The sequence below is a fragment of the Notechis scutatus genome, chromosome Z, assembly GCF_049901735.1.
Source record: "Notechis scutatus isolate UNSWTSFEM ecotype Mainland chromosome Z, rNotScu1.2, whole genome shotgun sequence".
Classification (NCBI taxonomy): Eukaryota; Metazoa; Chordata; class Lepidosauria; order Squamata; family Elapidae; genus Notechis; species Notechis scutatus.
The window spans coordinates 48713130-48738814 of NC_142025.1; the positions used below are offsets into that span (position 1 = coordinate 48713130).

General features: G+C 36.5%; 1 protein-coding gene and 1 pseudogene across 1 annotated transcript; both read left to right on the forward strand.

The window, feature by feature from the left end:
* Positions 1-9601: 9601 nt before the first annotated feature.
* On the forward strand, positions 9602-14330 carry LOC148128846 (cubilin-like; annotated as a pseudogene).
* Positions 14331-18829: 4499 nt separating this feature from the next.
* On the forward strand, positions 18830-23520 carry LOC148128847 (cubilin-like). Its single transcript, XM_087945864.1, is given in 4 exon segments — positions 18830-18992; positions 22507-22713; positions 23379-23414; positions 23417-23520. Coding segments are annotated over 4 exon segments (510 nt in total).
* Positions 23521-25685: the final 2165 nt, after the last annotated feature.

A 25685-nucleotide genomic window follows, 5' to 3' on the forward strand; every position in this document is an offset into this window, starting at 1 on the left:
AGCAATCCCCCTGGCACTGGGGACCTAGGGAAGCCCATGCCTTCCATGCTGTCAAATCATCACTTACATCCAATGCTGTCCTGATACAATTAATGAACATTTACCTTTAGTTTTAGCAGCAGATGCTTTTTGGCATAGGTGCTGTTTTAAGTCATAGACTGCCTAACGGTTCTGAGGCACCCATTGCCTTTTTCTCCAGAACTTTTTCCCCAGCTGAGCGCAACTACAGCCAAATTGACAAGGAGGCTTTGGCTGCAGTTGCTTCTGTCAAAAAATTCCATGAGTTTCTATATGGACACTATTTCGAGTTGATCACGGATCACAAGCCTCTGTTAGGCCTTCTGTCTGGTGAAAGACAAACTCCTCAGATTTTGTCTCCAAGAATGACCAGGTGGACCTTATTTCTGGCTGCCTATTCCTATACACTGGTTCATCGACCTGGCAAGAGTCTATGCCACGCTGATGCTCTTAGTCGCTGCCCCCTGCCTGTTCCTGTGGAGGATCCTGCACCAACTAATGCTGTTTTCCAGATCAACAATCTCAAACTCCCCATCACTGCCCTCGACATCACTGCCCACTCTTCCAGGGACAAGGTAATCGGCCAAGTTCTTGACTGGGTGGGAAGGGGGTGGCCAGCAATTCCTTATGCCCCCGAATTCGCGCCTTTCAAAATTCACCAGCAAGAACTATCTTCTTTGCAAGGCTGTTTACTTTGGGGAACAAGGGTAGTTATCCCTTCCAAGTTGCAAGACTCAGTTTTAAAGGTCCTGCATGAGGGCCATACCGGCATTGTCAGGATGAAGGCCCTGGCTCGCAGTTATGTATGGTGGCCAGGCATGGATGCTCAGATTACAAGTTGGGTGAATGCTTGTCAGCCATGCCAAGCTACCAGACCTGCTCCACCCACATCCACTCCAGGCAGGTGGGAAGATTCTGTGGCCCCTTGGTCCTGGGTGCATATTGATCTGGCTGGCCCCATTCATGGGCGTACATTCCTGGTGATGGTTGATTCTTTTTCTAAATTGGTAGAACTGACCTTGATGACCACCACAACTTCAGAAGCTGTCACTAAGGCTCTATCAAGGATATTCGCTACCCATGGCCTCCCTGACACCATCGTGTCTGATAACGGCCCCCAGTTTACTTCCTGTGAGTTTGAGGTCTTCCTAGCCAACCTAGGAATAAGGCACGCACTTACAGCTCCTTTTCATCCTGCCAGTAATGGCCTGGCTGAAAGGGCAGTCAGATCAGTTAAGGAGGCCCTGGCAAGGTTTGGGCCTATAGATTGGCACTCTAGGCTCGCTAAGTATCTCCTGACCCAGCACACAACTCCCTGTGCCACCACTAATAGGTCTCCGGCTGAACCTCTCATGGGTAGACGTCTGAGGACCACCCTAGACAGACTCCATCCGCATTATGCCCCTGTCACACCCCTAGGGTCAAAAAGCTAGGCAAGGGAGTTCACTGAGAATGACCAGGTCTATGTCCGGAACTACGTGGGACACCCTTTGTGGATGCCTGGGCAAATTGTGGCGGTAACTGGTCCTAAGTCTTACAGGGTCCAACTGCAAGATGGGTGCATCTGGAGCCACCATATCGATCAGCTTAGAAGGCGTTGGAGTGCGTCTGCAGATGGCCCTCAAGACATTCCTGCAACAGAGAAACCGCCGGCGCCCAAAGAAACTCCCCTCGGATCTGACAGGAACGCAAGCCTACCGGAACAGCCATCTGTCCCTCGCCCAGAAACGCCTCAAGCCGAGACGCCAGCTTCGTCGGCACCAGAAGTTGCCCAGCAAGTAGAAAAGTTCCTTCCAGCAGCAGCTTCTTCAGGACTTAGAAGATCTGGCCCCCTGCGCAGGCGCCCGGGTTATCTGAAGGACTACGCATGCTCTGTTCTGGGGTAAAGGAGTGTGGCGTTCGGAAAAGACTGAGCTGAAGTCTTCACTCCGGTCCGTGTTTCCAGCGGGAACACAGACTGTTCCTATTGGCTGATGCCGTTTGACAGCCGGCTATAAAAGGGAGCTGTCAACGGCATCAGCTGTTGTCTGCCAGCTGGCTACCTTGTTAGCGCGGCAGCCGTGGCAACCCTTTATTGCTATAATAAAGTAAAAGCTGAAGTTCACTCTGTGTTTGCCTCAGGTTATTCCACCACTCCACAAGATATTGTTTAATCTTTTAATGGAGCAGCAGGAAGGAAATGCTGGGTTTAGAAGAATGTAATTACTGGCATGTAGAACAGTACCCATATATATATATTACAAAGTTACAACTGCCTCATTTGTTAATACTGGTCTCTTTTTCCCCTGCTGCTATTGTAACTCTGAATGATTGTTAAATGAATGTTGTCAGGACTAGCTATATGAAATGTCATATGGCCATGTATATATTTTGTTGAAGATGGAAGAAAATATGAGAATCCAAATATGGTGCACATTAATTCTAGAAAAAGTTTTCCAGTTTTACTTTATTCAAAACTGGTTGCCACCCTGAGACTTCCGGTTTGTCGGCTTCGCTAGCGGCAGGGATTTGCGATCCTTGCGCAATCCCTGTCGCGCTGGCCGCTTTGGTGCCTCCGATCCATGGATCTGGAGGCTAAGGCTGCCACGAAGAGGCAGCCGAAGATAGGAGGGATCCGGACAGGGAGTTGGGGTTTTCGCAGACCCCTTCCCCACCCGGCTTAACCCTCTTTTCTCAAGGCGGTGGAGCGGCGGTCAGCAATGGCCACCACAAAGAAGCTGACAGCTGGACAAGATTGTGCTGGAGGAAGAAGGAGAAAGTTTTGAAGCGAAAGTTTTTTGGCTGAACTGGGACTATAAGATACAAGTAATATCCTGAAAATTCTGATTTTTTGAAAGATACTTTGTTTCTATAAGAAATTTACAAGTGGCGAGTGAAAGTGTTTAAAGAGAAAGTTTACTCTCCTTCCACATGGATTTAACAAATGGATATTGAAAATCCTGCTATTTTATAGAAGGTAAAAATTTAAAGCTTTCTGTTATAAGTGGGAAGGGAGAGGACAAAAGGAAAATTTTTATTAAGATTTTGTTGGAGGAGATGCCTGGAAGATTTTGAGATTGGAAGTTAATTGTAATAAGACTTTAAAATACAGATTGGGTTTTTTTTCCCTTGCCAATTGATATTACCCCAGGAAGAAAAAGTGTGAAGAACTTTGTGTTCTGTTTGGATTGTTTGATGACTTTGGGATTTTGGGGAATTGTTTCAAGCTTTGAATTATCTTGGTTGTTTTAAAAAGAAGAAGAAGAGAAAAAAGAAGAAGAAAAGGTTTATAATGGCTTTATCTGTTGATGAACTGAGAGAGGAATATGGTAAAAAAAAAAGAAGGTAAAGACGGTGTGAGAGAAATTTTTTGCTTTTTAGAAATGGCGCTTGCCACTTATCAACAAACACAACAATTAATGGAGGATGAAGAAGAAGAAGAAGAAGAAGAAGAAGAAGAAGAAGAAGAAGAAGAAGAAGAAGAAGAAGAAGAAGAAGAAGAAGAAGAGGAAGAGGAAGAAGAAGAAGAAGAAGAAGAAGAAGAAGAAGAAGAAGAAGAAGAAGAAGAAGAAGAAGAAGAAGAAGCCATCTATAATGAGTCTACAAAGCTGATCAAGAAAGGAAGGAAAAAGAGAGGAAGGAAAAAGGACATAAGACTTAAAAAAAACATCCAAGAAAGAGAAAAATAAGATGCAAAATCAATACAATGTTAGAAAGCAAAAGAAAAGAGAAATGCAACAGAGGGGGGGAGCGAAGGGGGCTAAAAAAACTAGATGGGACAAAATAGGAAGGAAGAAGGGGAAAAAAGCCACAAAGGTATGAAACAAGATGTGGAAAAGAAATCTTTTTTAGGGATAATGGGTAATGTATAATTTTGTTCCAAAATGTTTCTGCAAGGTACATGATAGTATTGTAGTATTTGTATTAGAAATAGAAAATTAGAATTTTATAAGGCTTAAGTAAAGATTAAAACATTAAAGGTTTAATAATGATAGATTTTAAGATTTAATAAAATACCCTGTTTCTCCAACAATACGGCCTCCCCCAATAGGAAGTCCCAGCATGTTTTATAGGCATGAAATGAAATTAAGCCCCTCCCCCCCAAATTAAGCCCTATATTAAAATATGCAAAATGGGGGGGAATGATGGGGGGGGCTTGCCATTAGGAAGTACTTTTGTTGCACACCCAGATATGGTGCTGCCTGCATTGACCCCGATATGAAGTGCCCCACCAACGCCGAGGTCAACATCCAAGCCGTCGCTGCCCGCCCGCCCGCCCGCCCAAAGATGCAAGGGGGGGAATTAAGTCACCCCCGAAAAGACAGCCTAGCCATTTTTTCGGGGCTCAAAAAAAAGTAAGACCCGGCCTTATTATATGAGAAACACGGTATTAAAAGGAATGTTTAAAATATTTAGTTTAAGTATAGAGTTTAATTGACTATTGTGTGGATGTTTGTATGAATTTATTATTATGGTATTTGTTTTTGAAATAGATAATTGGAATGCTATGAGATTTAATGTTTAATTATATATTTAATTACTTTATGGATTTACTATTTTAGTAAGTAGAATGTACTAAGCAGAATTAGATAGGGAATTAGGTGTTACCTTAAATGTTAATTTAGGGGAGCGATGGAAAGGCATCATACTTCGATTAGTGATTTCAGGGGAAATATTTTTTTTCTAATATGAATGAGATAAATGGATAATTGGAAAAGAATGGACAAAAGATACAAATATAATGATTTAAATTAAGATGAAATAAATAAAATAGAACTAAGAAGAGTGGAAAGCGGGGAGAAGTTATAATGAAGATATAGAAGGGTAATAAGATAGGTAATGGCATATAAACTGAACATGAATTTAATTGAAGTCCATACAAAGAGAGATAATCCGGTGCCAAGCTACTTTTTAAAAAGAAGTTTTATGTTTTTGTGTTTTGTGTGTGTATGTTTGATTGAGATTTAATAAAACCTTGGGAGAGAGCGAGAGGAATATTTGTAAACAAGGCAGAGGGAAATATGAATATGATGAGTATAAAATGGATAAATATAGAAGAAATGTAATTGAATAAGAGCAAAGAGAAATAATGAGAAATCTGCTAAAAAAATATTTAAGTGGAAATGGGATATATTAGAATTGTATGGTATAAAACAATGTTTTATCTGCCTTGTAAAAATTTATAATGGAAAGAGGTTTAATGTCTTTAATGTCTAATGATGCTTTGTTTGTCTGTAAAATTAATAAAATTTGTTTAAAAAAACAACAACACTGGTTGCCACCCTTAAAAATACAATATTATTTCGATACAGAAATTCTAGAGTTTGCTTAGTATCGCTTATAAGATATAATTATTAAACTGTGATATGTATATATTGGGAGTTTTATTTCTTTGTCAACAACTCAGCCTTGATTCCTGGTGATTTCAAGGACAAAGGTTTATTTCAAGATCTATTTTCAACCCTACTTTTCAGAAGTGGTTTGCCTTTGACACCTGTACAATTTCCGTGACTAAGGAACTCTCCTCCTAGTCCAGGGCTATAACCATTAGACAAACTGGCTCTCGTTTTTAATTAGCTATGCTAAGCTAGTATATTAAAGAGCAATCCTTCCCTCACACCAGGATCTATTCAACAATTTTCAATAAAGAATACAGGTAGTCCTTGTACAACTAAGCCCAAAATTTCTGTTGTTAAATGAGACATTTGTTAAGTGAGTTTTCCCACATTTTACAACATTTCTTGCCACAATTGTTACGTGAATCATTGCAGTTGATATGTTGTTACTGTAGTTGTTAAGTGAATCTGCTTCCCCATTGATTTTGCTTGTCAAAGGGTTGCAAGAGGTGATCACATGACCTTGTCTGAACCAGTTGCTAAGCATCTGAATTTTGATCACATGATGATAGGGATGCTACAAAAGTCATAAGTATGAAAAATGGTAATGAGTCACTTTTTTCAGTGCCGTTGTAACTTTGAACTATCACTAAATGAACTGTTGTAAGTCATGGACTACCTGTATTCTGAACATGCACAGAGAAATCTTTAGAAAGACAGTTTCATAAGGTACAACTCTTAATGATAATCATAGGGTAAAAACAAGCCACCAAATCATACTAGGAAACAGTCAATATAAATTGTAAGGATCCAAGCAACAAATTTACAATCATACAATCACAGGTGGGAGGGGATGGGTGGTAAGGAGTGATGAGAAGATTAATAGTAATAGTAATGCAGACTGACTAAATAGTTGGACAGTGTTGAGGGAATTATTTGTTTAGCAGAGTGATAGCATTCAGGAAAAAACTGTTCTTGTGTCTAGTTGTTCTGATGTGCAGTGCTCTATAGAGTCATTTTGAGGGTAGGAGTTGAAACAATTCGTGTCTAGGATGTGAGGGGTCTGTAAATATTTTCACAGCCCTCTTTTTGACTCGTGCAGTGTACAGGTCCTCAATGGAAGGCAGGTTGGTAGTAATTGTTTTTTGTGCAGTCCTAATTACTCTCTGAAGTCTCTCTTGTTGGATTGCAGAATATATCCAGACAGTTATAGAGGTGCAGATGATAGACTCAATAATTCCTCTGTAGAACTGAATCAGCAGCTCCTTGGGCAGTTTGAGCTTTCTGAGTTGGCGCAGAAAGAACATTCCTTGTTGTGCTTTGTTGTAGATCCCATGAACATTAGTGTACATAGGAAGAAGAGAAACAAATTGGGTAACTATTAAACTGGAACTCTTTTTCTTTCTCCTGATTTGGTGGCAGGTGCCTGTGGAGTCTCCTAACAGCTGGTGAAGCACCTTTTTCCCCCTGTTCTCACCAGATTGGCCTTCAAAGTACAGAAATTTTGTAGATTGCACTTGGCTTATCAGAGCACAAGACTCAATAGGGGAGCTCAACCTCCTGACTTCGGACATGGAATCTCATGGTTCATGAAGTGATGATAAATTTGTCTTCAGATATGGTGAGGCATACTTGCATGTTTATAAAGTGAGATAAAGTGCAATGTTATGTAATCTCAACAATGCTCAAATAAAAATGTATCCCTGCCTACTGATGCATAAATTCCTGTCCAGTTATAGAATATCATTAAAATAAAGATCAATCAACTATCAGTTCTTGGATATATTGCTCCTTGTGGAATGTATAAATGACTTCCACTGTTAAAATGGTGTCTCAAAGAAGATTTGTTTATGCACAACAATAACAGTTGCAATTAATATTTTGCTGCTGGGCATCTGACTTCACATCTGTCAAAAAAAATAGTAAGAGAACACCTGTCTGATCTTGATGAACACAAAACACCGAGGCCTGATGGATTACATCCCAGAGTTTTAAAGGAGCTGGCAGAGGTCATCTCAGAACCACTGCACCATATCTTTCAAAAATCCTGGAGCACCGGGGAACTACCAGAGGATTGGAAAAGAACTGATGTGGTTCCCATCTTCAAAAAAGGAAAAAAACAGAAGAAACTACAGACTAATCAGCCTAACATCAATACCCAGAAAGATACTGGAAAAGATAATAAAAAAACAGATTTGCCAATATCTAGAAACACATAAAATAATAACTAGCAGTCAGCACAGGTTTGTTAAAAACAGATCATGCCAAACCAATCTTATTTCATTCTTCAACATAGTGACTAAATTAGTAGACCAGCGAAATACTGTGGACATGATATATTTAGATTTCAGCAAGGCATTTGACAAAGTAGACCACAACCTACTTCTTAGTAAGCTAGAAAAAAGTGGAATAGACCACTAGATGGACTTGCAACTGGCTGACAAACCGTACTCAATGAGTAGATCTTAATGGGTCTAAGTCTACATGGAGGGAAGTAAGCAGTGGGATGCCACAAGGCTCTGTCTTAGGCCCAGTACTCTTCAATATTTTCATGAATGAATTAGATGAAGGAATAGAAGGGGAACTTACCAAATTTGCAGATGATACTAAGCTGGCAGGAATAGCTAACACCCAAGAAGATAGGCTCAAGATCCAGATGGATCTTGACAGACTAGAACATTGGGCCATATCTAACAAAATGAAATTCAGTGTAGAAAAAAGTAAAGTCCTACACTTAGGCAAGAAAAACCAAAAGTACACATAGAGATTGGGTGAAACCAGGCTCAATAGCAGTAACTGAGAGTGGGATCTTGGAGTCTTAGTGGACAACCAGCAAAATATGAGCCAGCAATGTTCAGCAGCAGCCAAAAAAAGCTAATGCGATCCTAAATTGCATTAACAGAAGAATACAATCAAGATCAAGTGAGGTACTAATACCACATCTTAGTAAGACCATACCTAGAATACTGCATCCAGTTTTGTTCACCACATTATAAAGAGATGTTGAGACTCTAGAAAAAGTACAGAGAAGAGCAACCAGGATGATTAGGGGACTAGAGACTAAAACATATGAAGAATGGTTATAGGAACTGGGCATGGCTAGTCTAATGAAAAGGACCAGGGGAGACATGATAGCAGTCTTCCAATATTTGAGGGGCTGCCACAGGGAGGAAGGGGTCAAGCTACTTTCTAAAGCACCTGTAGGCCAGACGAGGAATAATGGATGGAAACTGAACAAGGAGAGATTTAACCTGGAAATAAGGAGAAACTTTCTGACAGTGAGAACAATCAACCAATGAAACAGCTTGCCCTTGGAAGTTGTAGGAGAGCCATCAGTTGAGACTTTCAAGAAGAGATTGGACTGCCATTTGTCAGAAATGGTGTAGGGTGTCCCACTTGGATGGGGGATTGGACTAGATGACTTATAAGGTCCCTTCCAACTCTGATTATCTGTTATCTTCTGACAAGTTTGTGAATTCCAGCTTTCCAAACATTTCAGCTTTCCAAACAAACCCTCATTCAAATCTCTAGTAGAGGGACACCTTACTGGGCAAACTTATCTCTTTAATGTAGATCAAAATGGAGCTAAATGACGATTAGAAATGCAGTCAATAGACATGAAGACATATATGTAAATTTTTATTGCAGTTTTTCAATCTAGCTTTTTCCTTCACTCTTTCTGAATCAGTGAATACCTGATTGTTCTTTATGACCCTAAAGACATTGATCTGTGCTATAATAATTCTCTGTAGCCTTAGATCATCTGCTTCCTGGCACTTTACCTTCATTCTTTCCATTATAATCATGGTAAAAAAAATCACCTTCTCCCAAAATGTTACCCATTTAGCATGAAAATCTGCAAATGAGCAGTGATCTACTTTGAGAATGTGTCCCAAGTTTATTGAATTAAGTTTTGTTAAAGTTCTCTAAATTTTAGTAATATATTTCTAATTTATCACATGAGAGATGGTTTGTGTTAGCAGGTTTGTTGTGAATGAAAACTCTTTACTTACAAACATAATATATATATCAATACTTTATAAAATTTTTGTTTATCCCTTGGATCAACTTATGTGCTGACATATTTGCATCCTTGCAATGAGGTGCTAGTTGAATTCCACAGATCTTTGGAATAACAGACACTTTACCTCCACATTAGTTTATTAAAATAAGATTTCACTGTATGTTTTTTAAATTATTGCTCATGGATCATGCCTTAACAAATTTCTCTCCTTGACTCTATTCACCATTTATTTTTCAGCTTAGAAATGGATCAGATTTCTCTGCTCCACCACACTAGAGTACCAGAGAACAGAAATGGGCACTTTTGTGATAACAATACCTTCCCTCTAATATTCACCACTAATAACCAGTTATTTATCCACTTCAATTCTGGGAGCACTAATGGAAGCCAGGGTTTCAAACTGACATATGAGGCAAAAGCCTTGGTGAGTATTAGAACGTAATATAAATAAAGGCTGTGGATTGATGTCAACAAATCAGTGAAATTTTAAATCAGACATTCTCATACAATGACTCAGGACCATAACTTGACAAAAACAATCAGCCTACTGGATCAACCTTTCTCAGCCTGGTATCTTCTAGATCAGTGGTTCCCAACCTTTTTTTTTGCCCCGTACCCCTAAAGAAATTTCACTCGAACCTCGCACCCCCTGAAATTTAGACTTTAGGAACTACTGAACGCGTTAAATATATGGTAGGATTGAATCTTTTCAGCTATGTATGTGACGGCCACTAAATAACGATACTTAACTCTGAAATGAAAACAAAGTTAATCCATTGCATAATAAATAAAAATGCCAACATATAGCCAATATCCTATTATTTACCTGGACTTTTCTCGCACCCCCTGGAATATCATCTCGCACCCCCGGGGGGTGTGAGCACCCCAGGTTGGGAACCCCTGTTCTAGATGTTTCGGGACCACAGCTCCTAGAATTACCAGTCAGCATGTGAATTAGAAACTCGGGCAGGTGACATTTCAACATAACTAGAATAATGTGTTATTACTTTTCTTTAATTTGAATGGATTTGGATGACGTTGGAAAGTCAACTAATAAAAGTGAGCCAGATTGTGATGCTTCCTTATGTCATAACTAATTAAATGCTTCTGAGAAGTCAGGGTACGAACATATTCCCTTACTGTCATTCCCTAGCAATTGTTATTATCTACCTTATTACCACTGGGCATGAAGTTTCCATTTTGGTTTAAAGGCTAACAGATATTTATAGATTTATGCTGCGTTAATATTTCTAAAGGGCTCTGAACTAGCAGTCAAACTGAATCTTGTGGTTATACTTTCTTTTAAGCCCCAATAAGTTATCATAAGACCAACAAACAGCACATTATAGCTGAAATATTGGGATTCAACTTCCATCTAGACATTTTAAAGATTTATCTTAAGAAACATTATTTAGTGGGTCAAAAATTATTTTATTTATCCATTCAATTTGTATATCATCTCAATCTCTGATTGGCACAGTTAAAACACAATGCAAAAAAAATTAAAAGAAATAGAAATAGCAGCCAAGAGAGTTAGAGGCCATCAGATACAGATAATCAGAGTTGGAAGGGACCTTGTAGGTCATCTAGTCCAACCCCCCACCCCAGCGGGAGACCCTACACCATTTCTGACAAATGGCAGTCCAATCTCTTCTTGAAAGTCTCAACTGATGGCGCTCCCACAACTTCCAAGGGCAAGCTGTTCCATTGGTTGATTGTTCTCACTGTCAGAAAGTTTCTCCTTATTTCCAGGTTAAATCTCTCCTTGTTCAGTTTCCATCCATTATTCCTTGTCTGGCCTACAGGAGCTTTAGAAAATAGCTTGACCCCTTCCTCCCTGTGGTAGCCCCTCAAATATTGGAAGACGGCTATCATGTCTCCCCTGGTCCTTCTCTTTACTAGACTAGCCAAGCCCAGTTCCTGCAACCGTTCATTGTATGTTTTAGCCTCCAGTCCCCTAATCATCCTGGTTGCTCTTCTCTGTACTTTTTCTAGAGTCTCAACATCTTTTTTATAAGTGGTGACCAAAACTGGATGCAGTTCTCTAGGTGTGGTCTTACTAAGGCTTTTTAGAGTGGTATTAGTACTTCCCTTGATCTTGACTGTATCCCTCTGTTAATACAACTTAGGATTGCATTAGCTTTTTTGGCGGCGGCTGCACACTGCTGGCTCATATTTAGCTGGTTGTCCACTAAGACTCCAAGATCCCTCTCACAGCTACTGCTATTGAGCCTGGTTTCACCCAGTTTATATGTGTACTTTTGGTTTTTCTTGCCTAAGTGTATGACTTTACTTAGGCAGAATCAGAATCAGAATCAATATAGCCCAGAAAAGTGCTCTTCAAACATTTGGGGCCCAGAAGCTAAAATATATTGGACAAAAATATACACATGGTTGGAAAAAAATCATCAAAGAACACATAGAAACCTGAAATATTTTTATTTCAAGAATATTTTGAACCTGAGATATTTTTATAAAAATAAACTCCCAGTAAAAAAATTCCCAGTAAAGAAAAAATATATTTAATCATTCAGGTATTAACAACAGCTAGAATTGTATTTGCTCAGAATTGGAAAAGCAATAAGATACCGATAGAGGGAAAAGTAATTGAGAAAATATTTGAATGTGCAGAAATGAATAGGTTAACATTGACAAAGAAAAAGAAGAAATGGAATATTATATGGTGTGGAATTTATTTTATCAATGGTTAGAAAATAGAACAAATTAAAGTGAACAAGATAGTTATATAAAGCAATAAGATAAGATTGTTAAAAATAGATATATTAGATAATATTTACAAGAAAATGTGATTATTGTTATATTGGTAAGCAAAGCATTAAATTGTAAGCACAAGAAATATGTACCTAGTCAACACATCGTTGAAATGGAATGGAATTATTGTATATATAAAATAAAATAAAAAAAATTGGGGGGGGGAACATTTAGGGCCCAGGCCCACATACATAACAGGTCTCCAAGGCCTTCCAAATGCATCCTTCTGCCATACTTTTCAAATACTGATACATGTGCCATTTATGACAATTTTTCTCTTGGTATTTTAATAATTTTGGTGTTTTATAATTTAATTATGTCAGTTAGGTAATATCCAGAACATACCTAACAGTAAATAAATAAAAAAATCCTTCACCCATTTGTAAAAAAAGGCTCCTTTTGATGGATAGAGTACACCGATCCTGTTTCACATATCAAAATTAGTCTTCCTAAGACATCATATAATGTTCCAGATTGCTTCAGGGAAGCCACACATGATGAAAGAAATGCAAAATAAATAAATAAATGAAAGGTGGAAAAATGATAAACTGTCTCGCTTATATTAGGAGAAGAATGTAAATTCAGTTTACTGAGTTTTATACAGTATGGTCTAATTTTGGCTTGAGGAATTCAGAAAAGGATGCATTATCCATGGTCTCTGCCACAACTTCATTCTAACGCAGGGAGACTGTTCACATTCTGTAGGCTCCTGCTTGATCGTTCTCTTCCAGTTGGCAGGCCAGGTTATAGGAAGTCCATGAAACAGTTAGAAATTGTAGGTAGAGTTTGCCATTCTAATTGTGTACAGATTGCAACCTTTATTGTAGTGCCTTTATTGTACTATAGTACAAAGCAGCCTCAGATAGTATGACCAAAGTGAACTGTACTGGGAGTCTATGTTTGGAAAATCCCGGGTCACAGAGAACATTGAATCCTATTCAGTAGATTATTTGTGTTTCTTTACTTGCTAGTTTACTTTACTTTACTTTACTTTATTGTCATTGCACCTCGTACAACGAAATCAAACCTCATCTTCAATGCACATCATGACCATGAAAATAAACACAAACACACATCCTTCACACTCCACACTTTGAACTGAAACCCCCGACACCGCACCAACACTGCACTATACAGTAGAATTCAAAAGAGCTACTGCCCTGGGATCGAAGCTGTTTTTCAGCCTATTTGTCCTTGTTTTTATTATTCTGTACCATCTGCCCGATGGTAATAGTTTTTTAAAAATGCTATCATGTGGAGGAAATGTTTACATCACTCAAGACAATCAATTTGGATTTATCTCTTTACCCAACTATCCTGGAAATCATCCATTTTTTGCTGATTGCACCTGGACCATACCTGCGCTTTATGGGGTGGCTGTAGAGCTGCAGTTTGAAGATATATTTAATATTCTGCCTTCACCAAGTATTTACACAATTATTAGATTAGCTTTAATTACATTTTATAAGGCTTGTTGTAATCAAGTTTTATGAAAACATTCCTTACTATTTTATGTCCCTTAAAAAGGTTACAAAATATGCAGTGTGACAACTTACATTTTGAATTTATGTCCATCTACATATCTAGTAGCACAGTAGTTGAATATATGTCCATCTATATATCAATTTCTGTTGATTTCATAGAGTGTTCCCTATGGTTTTCTTGACAACACATGAAGGTGATTTGAAATTCATTATTATTGTTGTTGTTGTTATTGCTGTTATTGTTTTATTTTTATTAAATACATATACCGACAATCTTGCTCTTTTAGGTGCCTCTGGACCGCAATCCATCAGTTAGAAATATTAGTGAAACTTGCTCAATATGGTACTGGGATATGGTTAAAGATTTTTTATTCTGTAACTGATTTAGTCCTCAGGTGACCCAAATATTATTAATTGCGGACATTGATGTGCCTCAATTTTGTGTCTTCCAAAATTAAATGAACTATTTCTCTGATATATTGTGTGCAAAAGTGTATAATGTGGTCTTCTTTTAGTTGAACATTATATTATCTTGAATTATGAGATGGGGCTGATTGCACAGCTAAGCTCATCATTAAACTATGTGGGACCTCTATGCTGGGCATTCAGAAATCTTCTGGTTCTTCCCTATATACAAGATTCCAATCAAATAGTCTGGAGAGACGGTCTGGATTCAAAATATTCAAGAGGTACTATGTACATGTAATCCTTGCATAAGATTTTACTGATCCCAAAGTCTAAGGGTATAAGGACAAATCCATGAACTGGTTTTTAAGATTGCAATAAATCATCTTACTAACGTTCTCAAATCCTTTGAAATACACCAACTAATGAAAGTGATTTCTGCATCATCATTCCACTGTATTGAAGCTTAGTATTTCAGAATGTTATTAGGTATGAGATTTTTAAAGAAGTGTTTAAAATGAGACTACTCTTTTGAGGCATATTTCAAAAATAGTTGCATAAATATTAACATTTATGCTTCTAAAAATAGAAAATACTAGAATAATGCAATTATAAAATCACTAAAAATTTGGGCTGAATGGAGGAAGACAAAATGATACCAATGATTTTTAGAAATTCTTCAGCACCTAAGGTGATGAATGTTCTTCTTAGCTGCTACTTTAGAGGAAATGCTGCAAATACAGTTTTGCATCATTTCCGCTGAAGTGAACACCAGGAGGCTTCCTCATTCCTTGGAATAATCACTGTCAAGCAGTCACCAACTGATTTCAATCAAAAGCAAGATTAAAGAGGCTTTTCTTTAATAAGAATAAATACAGGAGATAAATCTCAGTAACCAGATTACTTCTACTTTAAAACTCAATTTATTTCTCAGTGTGTTAGGATGGATAATTTTTTTTTTCAATTTTTCTTTAATGACTTTTCTGAATTGGTGAGAACATTCTTCATTTTCCTGGTCATTGTGAAATGCATATGTGAAATTCTTTCATGCTCTTAACATATAATTATATCCAGATGTATTCCTTCCTGTTCCTGGTTTCCTCCATCTATCATGTCTTTCTTCTTTGGAGATGATTGAAAGGGGGATTTCCATCACTCCATCTAATCATTCTTCCATGTCCCGGCCAGTTAACTTTGCAATCCCAAGAAATAGTGAAGGTGCTTGTGTGGCACAAAAGCACCGCAAAGAATAAAAGACTAGGGAATGCACTGAAGTGCTCTGAAAAGCATTACTATAGATCAAAAGATATAGAATCCAACATATTTATATCTGAAAAGTCAGTGGTAGATGATGATGATGATGATGATGATGATGATGATGATGATGATGATGATAATCCTTCAAGTCAGTCCAGACATTTGGTCACTGCATGAGCAAGTCCCTACAGTTTTCTTGGCAAGATTTTTGGAAATGGTTTATCACTTCCTACTTAGAGCCGAGAGTGAGTGACTGGCCCTAGATCAGCTCTCTAATTTAATGCCTAAAACAGGATTAGAATTAGATCTTCCTGATTCTAGCTTGGTGCCTTAACCACCACATTGTCAATCTAGATCTTAATCTTTCTCTCTATAGCAGGGGTTCCCAACCTGGGGTGCTCACACCCCCTGGGGGTGTGAGACGATATTCCAGGGGGTGCGAGAAAAGTCCAGGTAAATAATAGGATATTGGCTATATGTTGGCATTTTTATTTATTATGCAATGGATTAACTTTGTTTTCATTTTAGAGTTAAGTATCGTTATTTAGTGGCCGTCACATACATAGCTGAAAAGATTCAATCCTACCATATATTTAACGAGTTCAGTAGTTCCTAAAGTCTAAATTTCAGGGGGTGCGAGGTTCAAGTGAAATTTCTTTAGGGGTGCGGGCGAAAAAAAGGTTGGGAACCACTGCTCTATAGTATAGTACAGTCATGCTGAAACACATTTTGTCCTTTTACATTGGAAGGAAATGTAGGACAGGTTCTATGATTGATTAGCAGACATCTTTGTTTCTTTCAGCAGCATGGGGTGGCACACTGACAGGACAAAATGGACTCATTGAAAGTATTGGGTTTCCAGATAATGTGAATGGTTTCTCCATGGGCCTGAGAATCATTATGTTACCATTAATTTTGAAGCACTAGATATTCGGCACTTGGTAGAATGCACAAAAGACTACTTGGTAATTCGAGAAAATGGACTGACAAGTATGTGAGTCAATATGATCTCTGTTTCTCTCATGCCCTACTGGATAATGAAAAGGCATATTTGAGCTATGGCCAACATTACATGGATTTCTGGTTGTGCAATAGAAATACTGTTCAATCTCTTTTTCCCTGGGCACACTTTATATCTGTTAAGAAGAGTACTCAAACCTACTTGAGTAGATATAGCGTCGCACAGGGAGGTAGAGCAGGATAATGGAATCTCTTCCACTGTGAGATAGCTTTTTAATGGCAGATACAATTAGATACAGCCCATTGTCTCTCACCATATCTAGAATTCAAATGCTTACTTTTTTTTAAATGACTTTGCTGATGCTTATTTTCTTAGCCTACATCTACCCATCCTCCATCCCCTGAAAACTATTCCCAACTGCTACTTGAATGATGCCATCAAACGTTACACATGGCTGCATGTCATTTTGTCTAAGATACTCTTTGGAAACTTTTAAAGTTCTGGGGAGATAAATGTTTTAAATCTCCTCTTAAGTGATAACAATGAAGAAGTTAACTTTTCCATAGAAAACTATTGCATAGACTATACTTTGCCATAAAAGTTGCAGAAAGTATTGTTGGCATTAAGCTTATCCATGAAATGACAACTACTACTCCAATGCCTTCTCTTTCTGCTACTTTAGGCTCTCTAAGCCTATCCTCAACCTACTTTATTAACTTTGTTTCCTTCCGATATTCTGTGATTTGCTGTGAGGTCACCAGTAAAAGAGATCTCAGGTTCACACAACCAAACCCTGATTGAAATAGAAATGCTTCTAGGTTCATGTTAGATCGGGTACAGACGAGACGCGAGACCAGTGAACTTTAAGCTCTTTATTAAAAGTTAAGACCTGTACAAGATCTTGGAGCCACGGCAGCCCTTCATATAGGGATTGCTCGCGGCTCGGCGGCCAATGACAGGGCTTTGAATCTCCCGCGATCAGCTCGGCCAATCACGGTTGATTCTTAGCACGCCAATCACAGCCGTTCAGTTGACCAATTGGGTCACGGTCTGTGTGGACCAATCAGTATTCAGTATTTGGAGTATGCTGATATAGAACAGTTCAGAAGGAAACTTGATAATCATTTGTTCCTAAGTTGCTGTTTCATTATGGAAAAAACACACAAATATAGATAGAACTTACAATAGTTCATTTAGTGACCATTCGAAGTTACAGTGGCACTGAAAAAAGTTACTTACAGAGTTTTTCACACTTACAACTTGCAGCAACCATTGCAGCATCCCCATGGTCTTGTGATCAAAATTCAGATGATTCATATGTATGACCGTTGCAGCATCCCAGGGTCATGTGATCAGTTTTGTAACCTTGAGAAAGCAAAGTCAATGGGAAAGCTAGATTCATTTAACAACTGTATTACTAGCTTAACAATTGCAACAATTCACTTAACAAGTGTGGTAAGAAAAGTTGTAAAATGGGGCCAAACTCATTTAATAACATAAATGTTGGGCTCAGTTGTGGTCATAAGTTAAGGACTATCTGTATACCAGAGAGAGAAATTCAATATTGAGAGTTTTTTTCTTCTCCTATAAGCCAGGATTAATTTAATCATGAACTCAATCATTGTCACTTTATTTAGGCCTCTCTATATTTGTAGCAAATGTCCAATTGCTTTCTTTTACTTTCTCTTGTACATTTTAGGGGACTTAGTAGGTAGATACTGTGATACTACTATTCTTGCTGTTGTGGACACTGCTAGTAACTTGGCCTATATCAAATTTGTCACTGATAAATTCATCAATCCCCAGGCTTCAGGCTGCATTTTGATGTCAGTGCTGACAGTAAAATATAATCTCTTTTCACATTTCTACACATATCAGAACATTTTTATATGCAAAGCTTCATTTGCTGCAGGAAAGGGATAAAGTACAGTTTGGGAAATTCTGAATTTGTGTGCCATTTGATTATTATTTTTTGTTTCATAATAATGACTATACACTCCTGAAATGTAATTACGAGCTACTGCCAAAAATCAAATAAAGAGTAAGTTGTATATTGTAGTAGATACAGCAATATAAGGTGAACTGAGTTTTCCAATGTAGCTTTTAAATGAAGTGAAGAGAACAATTTCACTATTCCTTGTTTTCTGTCCTGAGCATCATTCTTCGTTTTATTTAAAAAACAAACAAACCCAAAGCCAAAAAACCTGACAAGTGAGGACATCTCTTTTTTAACATCATTCCAGAGTGTGGAGGTGAACTTAGTGGTACCCTCCCATCTACCCAAATCTGTGTTTTGAACTATTTTGCAGTAAGTATATTATTTAGAATTTGAAAAAAAGTGTATACTATGAAAACCAGCTGTGACAAAAGAGAACATGAAAAATTAAAACATTGGAAATAACACAAAAACCATTTCTTTGTAAGCCAAGATGATTTACTATTTTGAATGGAAAAGCATATTTGTGTACATTTCAAAACACGCCTTTTAAAAATACTTGTGTAAACATTAAAATAAGGTTCTACAATGTGAACAATCTTTTCTAGAGGAATACTTTCTGCGCTTGCTTGATTCATTGATTGATTGTAGGTTCAAATGGTATTGGTGAAAAAAAGTACAGAGTCATCCAAACTCTGTGGTACAGTGACACCTGGCACTCAAGTTGAGCCTTCTGGCAACAAGATAATGGTAGTTATGGTAACAAATCAAGATGACTCAGAGGCCTGCCTCAAAATTACATATACTTCTAATGAAAATGCAAGTAACAGTAAAACATATAAATGTTATAAATGATCATGTATTATATTATTTTGGTTTTATTTTAGAAATAGATATGCCATGCATGCGCTCAGACAGTTTTGCCATTTTTTTCCATTTCAAATAGGATTGACACATGAATTTAAATAGTAAATTCAGAATGAATTTAAATGGTAACACCTCTGACAATTTTTCCAGTTCTCTCTAGAAACCTAATCCTTTTGCAGAGTTTGAGGAAAAATGGGACATAGGTGTAGTATGGAAAGGAGTTTATGATTTATCAATGATTTTTAGAATTTAGTAATCTATGAAAAATGCTGATCTTCAATACAAATGGAAAAAGTGAGCAGCCTACGGTCATCCAGCAGGCTTTGGGTCTAAGATGGAACCAGAATTCATAGTCTCCCAGGTTCTACCAGGATGCCCTTAATCACTATATCAAACTGGCTTTGTAATATAATTATATTCTATTTATTAATACTGATCATTTTTTGTATTATTAAGTTGTTAGAAAGTTATAAATATTTCCTTGAAAGGTTAGCGTGGAAGAAGACACAATTTGACATTATTAAAGCAAATACATATATAAATGAGATTAATATCTGAGAAGATGTTCTATATATTGTGACTCCCATCCTTAGGAGAATTCTAAATCAGGACCGATGTTGGAAATACCCTTTCTCCATCTTATCCTCAAAATCAGATAAGCTGTCAGAAAAGCCCCAAAGGAAGTCATGCTGTTGAAGGCAAGAAAAGCTGCACTTATACTACTTCAACAATACTTAGTTACATAATTTATAATCAGGCATGGTGGATATAGGCAAAAGGCCAATTTCTTCTGATTGGTTTCAGTAGAAGTTAATTTGATGAGGGAAAGAACCAACTTGGAAAAGACAGAAAAAGTGAAAGCAGGTATCTCTTGTAAAAATAAGTGAGGATTAGGGCCATGCAAATAAACATCTGGCCTCTTTTTGTGTGCTCCATCTTCAACACACATAAAAAGGTATGGAGCTTTGTGTGATTGTAGCTAGAATTTTGATTTTTTTTTTACATCCTACTTACACCATATGATCTTCTACAAGTATGTGTAAGGCTGATAAAATTATAGAAACTCTTAATATAACATTTCCAAAACAATTGAATAATCTAAAGAAGAATCGCTTTTCTTTCATCATTCATTAACTACATAAATAAATGTTTCAAGTTATTTTCTTCAACATTAAAAATAAGGAAAAGGGAGGAGTTCCGGTTTGGGTTTTTTCAGCAACAGACCGAAATCTGCGATCGTGCACGGTTTCGATCTGTGCTCACCGCTGGAGCGCCCCAATCTTTTGGATTTGGGGCTGAAGCTACCCCGTAGAGGTGGTGAAGAGGGGGGAGATTGCTAGCCGAGGGAAGGGGAGCCACATCTCTCCTCCTTGGCTGGTCTAAACTCCCTTTCCCGAAGGCAGTTGCAGCGGTGGTCAGAAATGGCACCTCAAAGAAGAACCCGACTGGATAAGATTGTGCAGGAGGAAGACAAAGAGGAAAGCAGGACAGACTGGGCTAAACAACAGAGAACATCTAAGCAAGGTACCCTGAATCTAAAAGTACTTAGAGGGATACTTCTGAAAGAAGATCTTTAAGCGGCAAAGGAGAGAGTAAAGGAGGTTAAAAACCCTTTTTTAAACCTTTATATTGACAATTACAAATGGTATGGAAAGAAATTTATATTAATCTATTTTGACACTAACTTTACGCTGAAATCTAAGTGTCAAAATGAGAATAAAGATTTTTCTTTGGTCATTTTAAAGCCCTAAAAAGGAGAAGAGTGGAGGCAAAAGGGTGGAACTTGGAATAATGAAAAAATGGAGTGCCACCTGGAAAAATAAAGAGGATTAACAGCGAAACTTTGAAAAGACTCCCGAGGATACATTGTAACTGAAATCTTATTAAAAGATACAGTAACCCACAGAAAGGAAAAGTAAAGGAAAGAAACAAGAAGGAACAATCTGGGATCATTTGGTGATATAAAAAAAAGTTTTTGGCATTGTTTTTTTCTTTTGTTTTCTGTTTTTACTTAAAGTCAATCCGGTGGTTGTTCAAAAGTGTTTAAAATGGCATCACTCCTGGAGGAATTGAAGATGAGTCTTTAAAAACAGAAAGAAGATGCAGAAAGGGGAGGAAGATCCTTTGACTTCATATTTGAATTTTTTGAAATGGAGATCCTGAACTATGAAAAGCAGAAGGAAAAGCTTCAAGAGCAAGAAGAAGGGTGGGACAAAGAAGAAGCCATTTTCAATGATCAAATAATGCAAAGTGTGGTAATAAGGGGAAAAGGGGGGAAAGGAGTTAAAAGTTTGAGATCAAAGGGAATAGCCAAAAAGAAAAATAGTCTGAAAAAGAAGTATAACAGCAAGGAGAAGCAGAAAAGAAAACTACAGAAGGGAAAATTAGAGAGAGAAGGGTATAAAAAAGGGGATGAGAAAAGGTGGGGGGAGATAGAAAGGGAGAGAACTTATGAGGGACAAAAGCAGGAAATAAAGAAAAAGGGGAAATGTACTAGGATTAAAGGTATTTGCTCAGCTAGAAAACACAGAGACAATGGTTAAATTAAGTTAAAAGTGAGGATTCTGCAAAGGTACAAAAGATAGTGTTGTGACAGTAGAATACTGTAATGAGTTAGAAATGAAATAAATAAATAATTGATGAGATAAAACTGTCTTCTTTTGTAATGGTATGTTTATTTATAATTAATGCAATAATAAGAGAGGGAAACATTGTAATTGTTTCTAAAGATTGATAAAATATTGAAAAGAAATGTGAAAGATTTATAAGGAAATTTATACCAGTTACTAGAATGAATTTGAATAATTATTTTGCTTATTAATAGTAAATAACTTATAAGATAAAACTGTATGACTATCCAATGGTATGCTTATGAAATTGTAAAGAAGACAGACGAAAGAATAAGTATAATGAATAAAAAGATATAGAAATTTAGGTAAACGACATACAATTGAATAAGAAGAAAATGATATAACCATAAAAGAAAATTAAGAGAATTAAAGGGAGAAATAGTGAGAAGTTGGAAAAAGAGTAATAAGATATGAAGTTGAATACATAAGATGAATATGCATATGAAATTGTGTCTGTATGGAAATGTGATAACCCGGAACCATGCTGTACCCAAATAAGATGCTTTATTTGCTTTGTTAAAACTAAATAAAACTTTATTTTAAAAAAAAAAAGGAAAAGGGCTACCTGAATTAAGACAGTCTTTTCTTAGATTACGAAATTATCTGGCCATCTTAGAAATAAATGGAAAATATTTTCCAACCATTTAATTGGGTAATTATGGTGATTTATGGGGCCATTGGTATCAAAAATACTGACTAGAGCTGCAGTAGTAGACTGGTGTCTACCCCAATAAGGAAAAGTGCTGAATGCATGGTAGTTTTGGGGGGTTTCCTTGAGTTCATACTATAATTGCATTTGTCTGATAACAATTCCCTTCTTCCCCATTTTTTCTTCTTCTGTGTATGGTGGGCTTTTGTTTTCAGACAATGGCAATCTTACTTCTCCTGGTTATGATGGCACAAACAATTATACTGATAACTTGAACTGTGAATGGATCATCCAAAATCCACAGCCATCCACCACAACTATATACTTTTCTATAGAAGACTTCCATTTCGAACAACATATAAATTGCCAGAATGCTTACATAGACATTCAACAAGGTATATTATGGCTGTTTAGAACCTTTTGTATAACTGGTTGTTCATGATTGTACATAAATGTATCTGTTTAGAAATAGAAATGAAAGGTTATAACTTTGCATAGATAGATACAAAATCAAGGTTCATGATGGATTTCATATGTTTACTCTAAGGTTTAGGAACCAGTTGCAATGCAAAACACATTGCAATGTGTTTTGTGTTTTCTTACTCTTTTAATGTTTCAGCCTTAAAAAAAAGATATCTACCTCTACTTAAAAACAAATCAATTTCCTATTCTGTGTGATCAACAGACTATTAGTTAAAGCTATTGTTGGAATCAAGTAAAGTTCAAACAAACCACAGTTGTTGGAATTTGAAAGTATTTTCACTTTTTTATTATATCCAGTCTCCTTTGATGGAAGAATGAAAAAAAGAGGAGGAATAATTGCAATTGATCATAATCTGAATATGGAACAGTAGTTACTCATAAATTAAATATTAACCCTTTGCGGATTGGCTTACAACCACTTCAATAAGAAACTTTGCCTTTCAAAGATGTGTTGATCTATCTTGATATGGCAAAGTGCTTCTCAGGGAAAAGACAATCCATATAACCTCTTAAATGTTTATTTGCAGGAATAACTCGAATGGCTTCAAATTTCTCTTTGCATCATGTTTTTATATAGAAGACAGTGATGGAGAGCTTTTGTACAGACTGTGTGGACTCAGGCCATCTCTAGAGCTGTTGTTCTAGCAGCTTCTCAAATTTGTGTCCAATTTTTGAGTAATGCTGAAAATACAAACAAAGGATTCATTATCTTCCAGTAAGATAAATGGGGCATTCATGAGACATTTTGTTATCTATATATTCTAGTGCAGATTATTCAATCTGGATTGCAAAAATCTAAGTAACCACAATGTGAATATACTCTTATTGCTGCCATCTAGCAGTCATCTGGATTTTGGCAACTCAGCCTATAAGTAGCAATGTGGATAAATTTGAGGGGAAGAAATTAAAATATATAAGGCCTTTAAGAATTTGGATCCCTATATGAATACTTACTTCTTCATAAATTTGATAATGCATTTTAGCTGTCTTCAGCAATTTGCTTCAGATGCTATTCTACCTGAAGTAAGATAGGTGAGAAAATCATCTGCTATAATATTTTGTTCCTATTTGTGGAACATTATGCTCAGGCAGCATGACATAGGAACTAATTTATTATATTTTATGAATAGATAAAGACAAGAGTATGTATTGTGTTCAATGTGATTGGAATAGACATGTACACAAAATATAGATCTCTATATAGCAATTATGTCTTTTTTTAAAACTCCATATGAGCCTGAAAATAAGGCATGACTTCTTTAAAGAATTGTGTTAAAGACATAGCAATTTTAATGAACCACTTCCTTAGAACAATTACAATTATTCCATTGTAATAGATCTCAATAAATTGGAGGCAAGAATCCTATTTCTAAATGGCTAAGTTAAGGAACATTTTTTATTTCATCAAAAGTATCAATAATTCCTTTATAGAAGTTTTACTTATTGTAAATCCATCTTGCATATGAAGAACTACTATTTTAATTCTTTTACCCTTTAATTGTACCTTTATTTACAGGCAATTAGTATTATTTTAAAATTGTGTTGCTACCAGGGATTCTTTGGTCTTTCAGAATAATGCTGATAACACTGTCAAGCACTTACTGAAAAGCAGAAATAGACAGCAGAATTTCATATTCAGGAACCTGAATATGAAATTGTAGCACCTAATGGTTTACAATAGACATTTTATTTCTTTTTGTGTATGTTCCTTGTTTTATGGATTCCTGTAACATCCACACAATCTACAAAAACTCTCTGAATATTTATTAATTTTTTAAAAAATATCGTATTCAAAATTTAAATTTAAAATTTTCAAAATAAGAATTGTTTTCAAGAAAAAATATACATGATCAATAATTACTAAATAGATGAAGACAGTTGACTTTTCTGTTAATATTACTAGAGTTTATAAAGAATTGTACATTTATTATTTAATTATAAAACTTATTGGCATTATTATGCATTACAGTCTTTTATTTGTCTGCATAACTAAAAACCGCTCTGTGATTCAATCATTCCTTATTCTTACAGGATGTGGTGGCATACTTCATAAAGAAAATGGTACCATAACTTTTCCCTATTGGCAAGAAATCTTTCCCAATAACACCAGGTATACATGGACAGTAATTACCCATAAGAACAAACATCTCTCAATTTATTTGGTGCAGTTTAGAATATGGTTACATTTAGAATATGATGGAGAATCTGCAATTTTGCAATTTACTCTCCACTTTACAACTGGGATTGTACATTTTGTCTTGGATCATACTTTCAATGCCAAAATTAATCCAGGAATATCTAGAGCAGCAGTAAAATGTTCTTTTGGGGACCTTGACTTTTTCTTCCCTTGCAATTGAGTAACTGCTAGCATAACTTTATTTGGGAACAATGATTTCATATCAGATTTTGTATTGTTCTAAAGAAAATTCATATAGAAAATTTCATGGGTTGAAAGAACTCAAAACATGTTGCCATTTTTATATATTCATCTGAAAGTCAACTGTTGTTTCTTTCTTTCATTTAATATCTGAACATTTTCAAAATAAAAATATTTATTTTATTAACTATTATATATATATTTGTATATAAAGCATTTCATTTGAAGCATCGGGATGTTCACGATTCCTAAAAGCTGTTAGTTTTTTTAAAGAATTTGCCAAACTTTGCTCATCATTGTACAAAACTGTACAATGGTCAGATTGTACAAAACTACATAGCTCCCACTTGTTGCTAAAGGGCAAACATAATTTATCAAACTGTAGGAAGTCATGAGGAACTGAGTAACTATGTTTTGCTTAAAAAATGAAGGCTGAAATGGCATTTGCTATTTCATTCTTTGAAACTATACTCACATAGCCAAGTCATTTTAAATGTTTTTATAAAT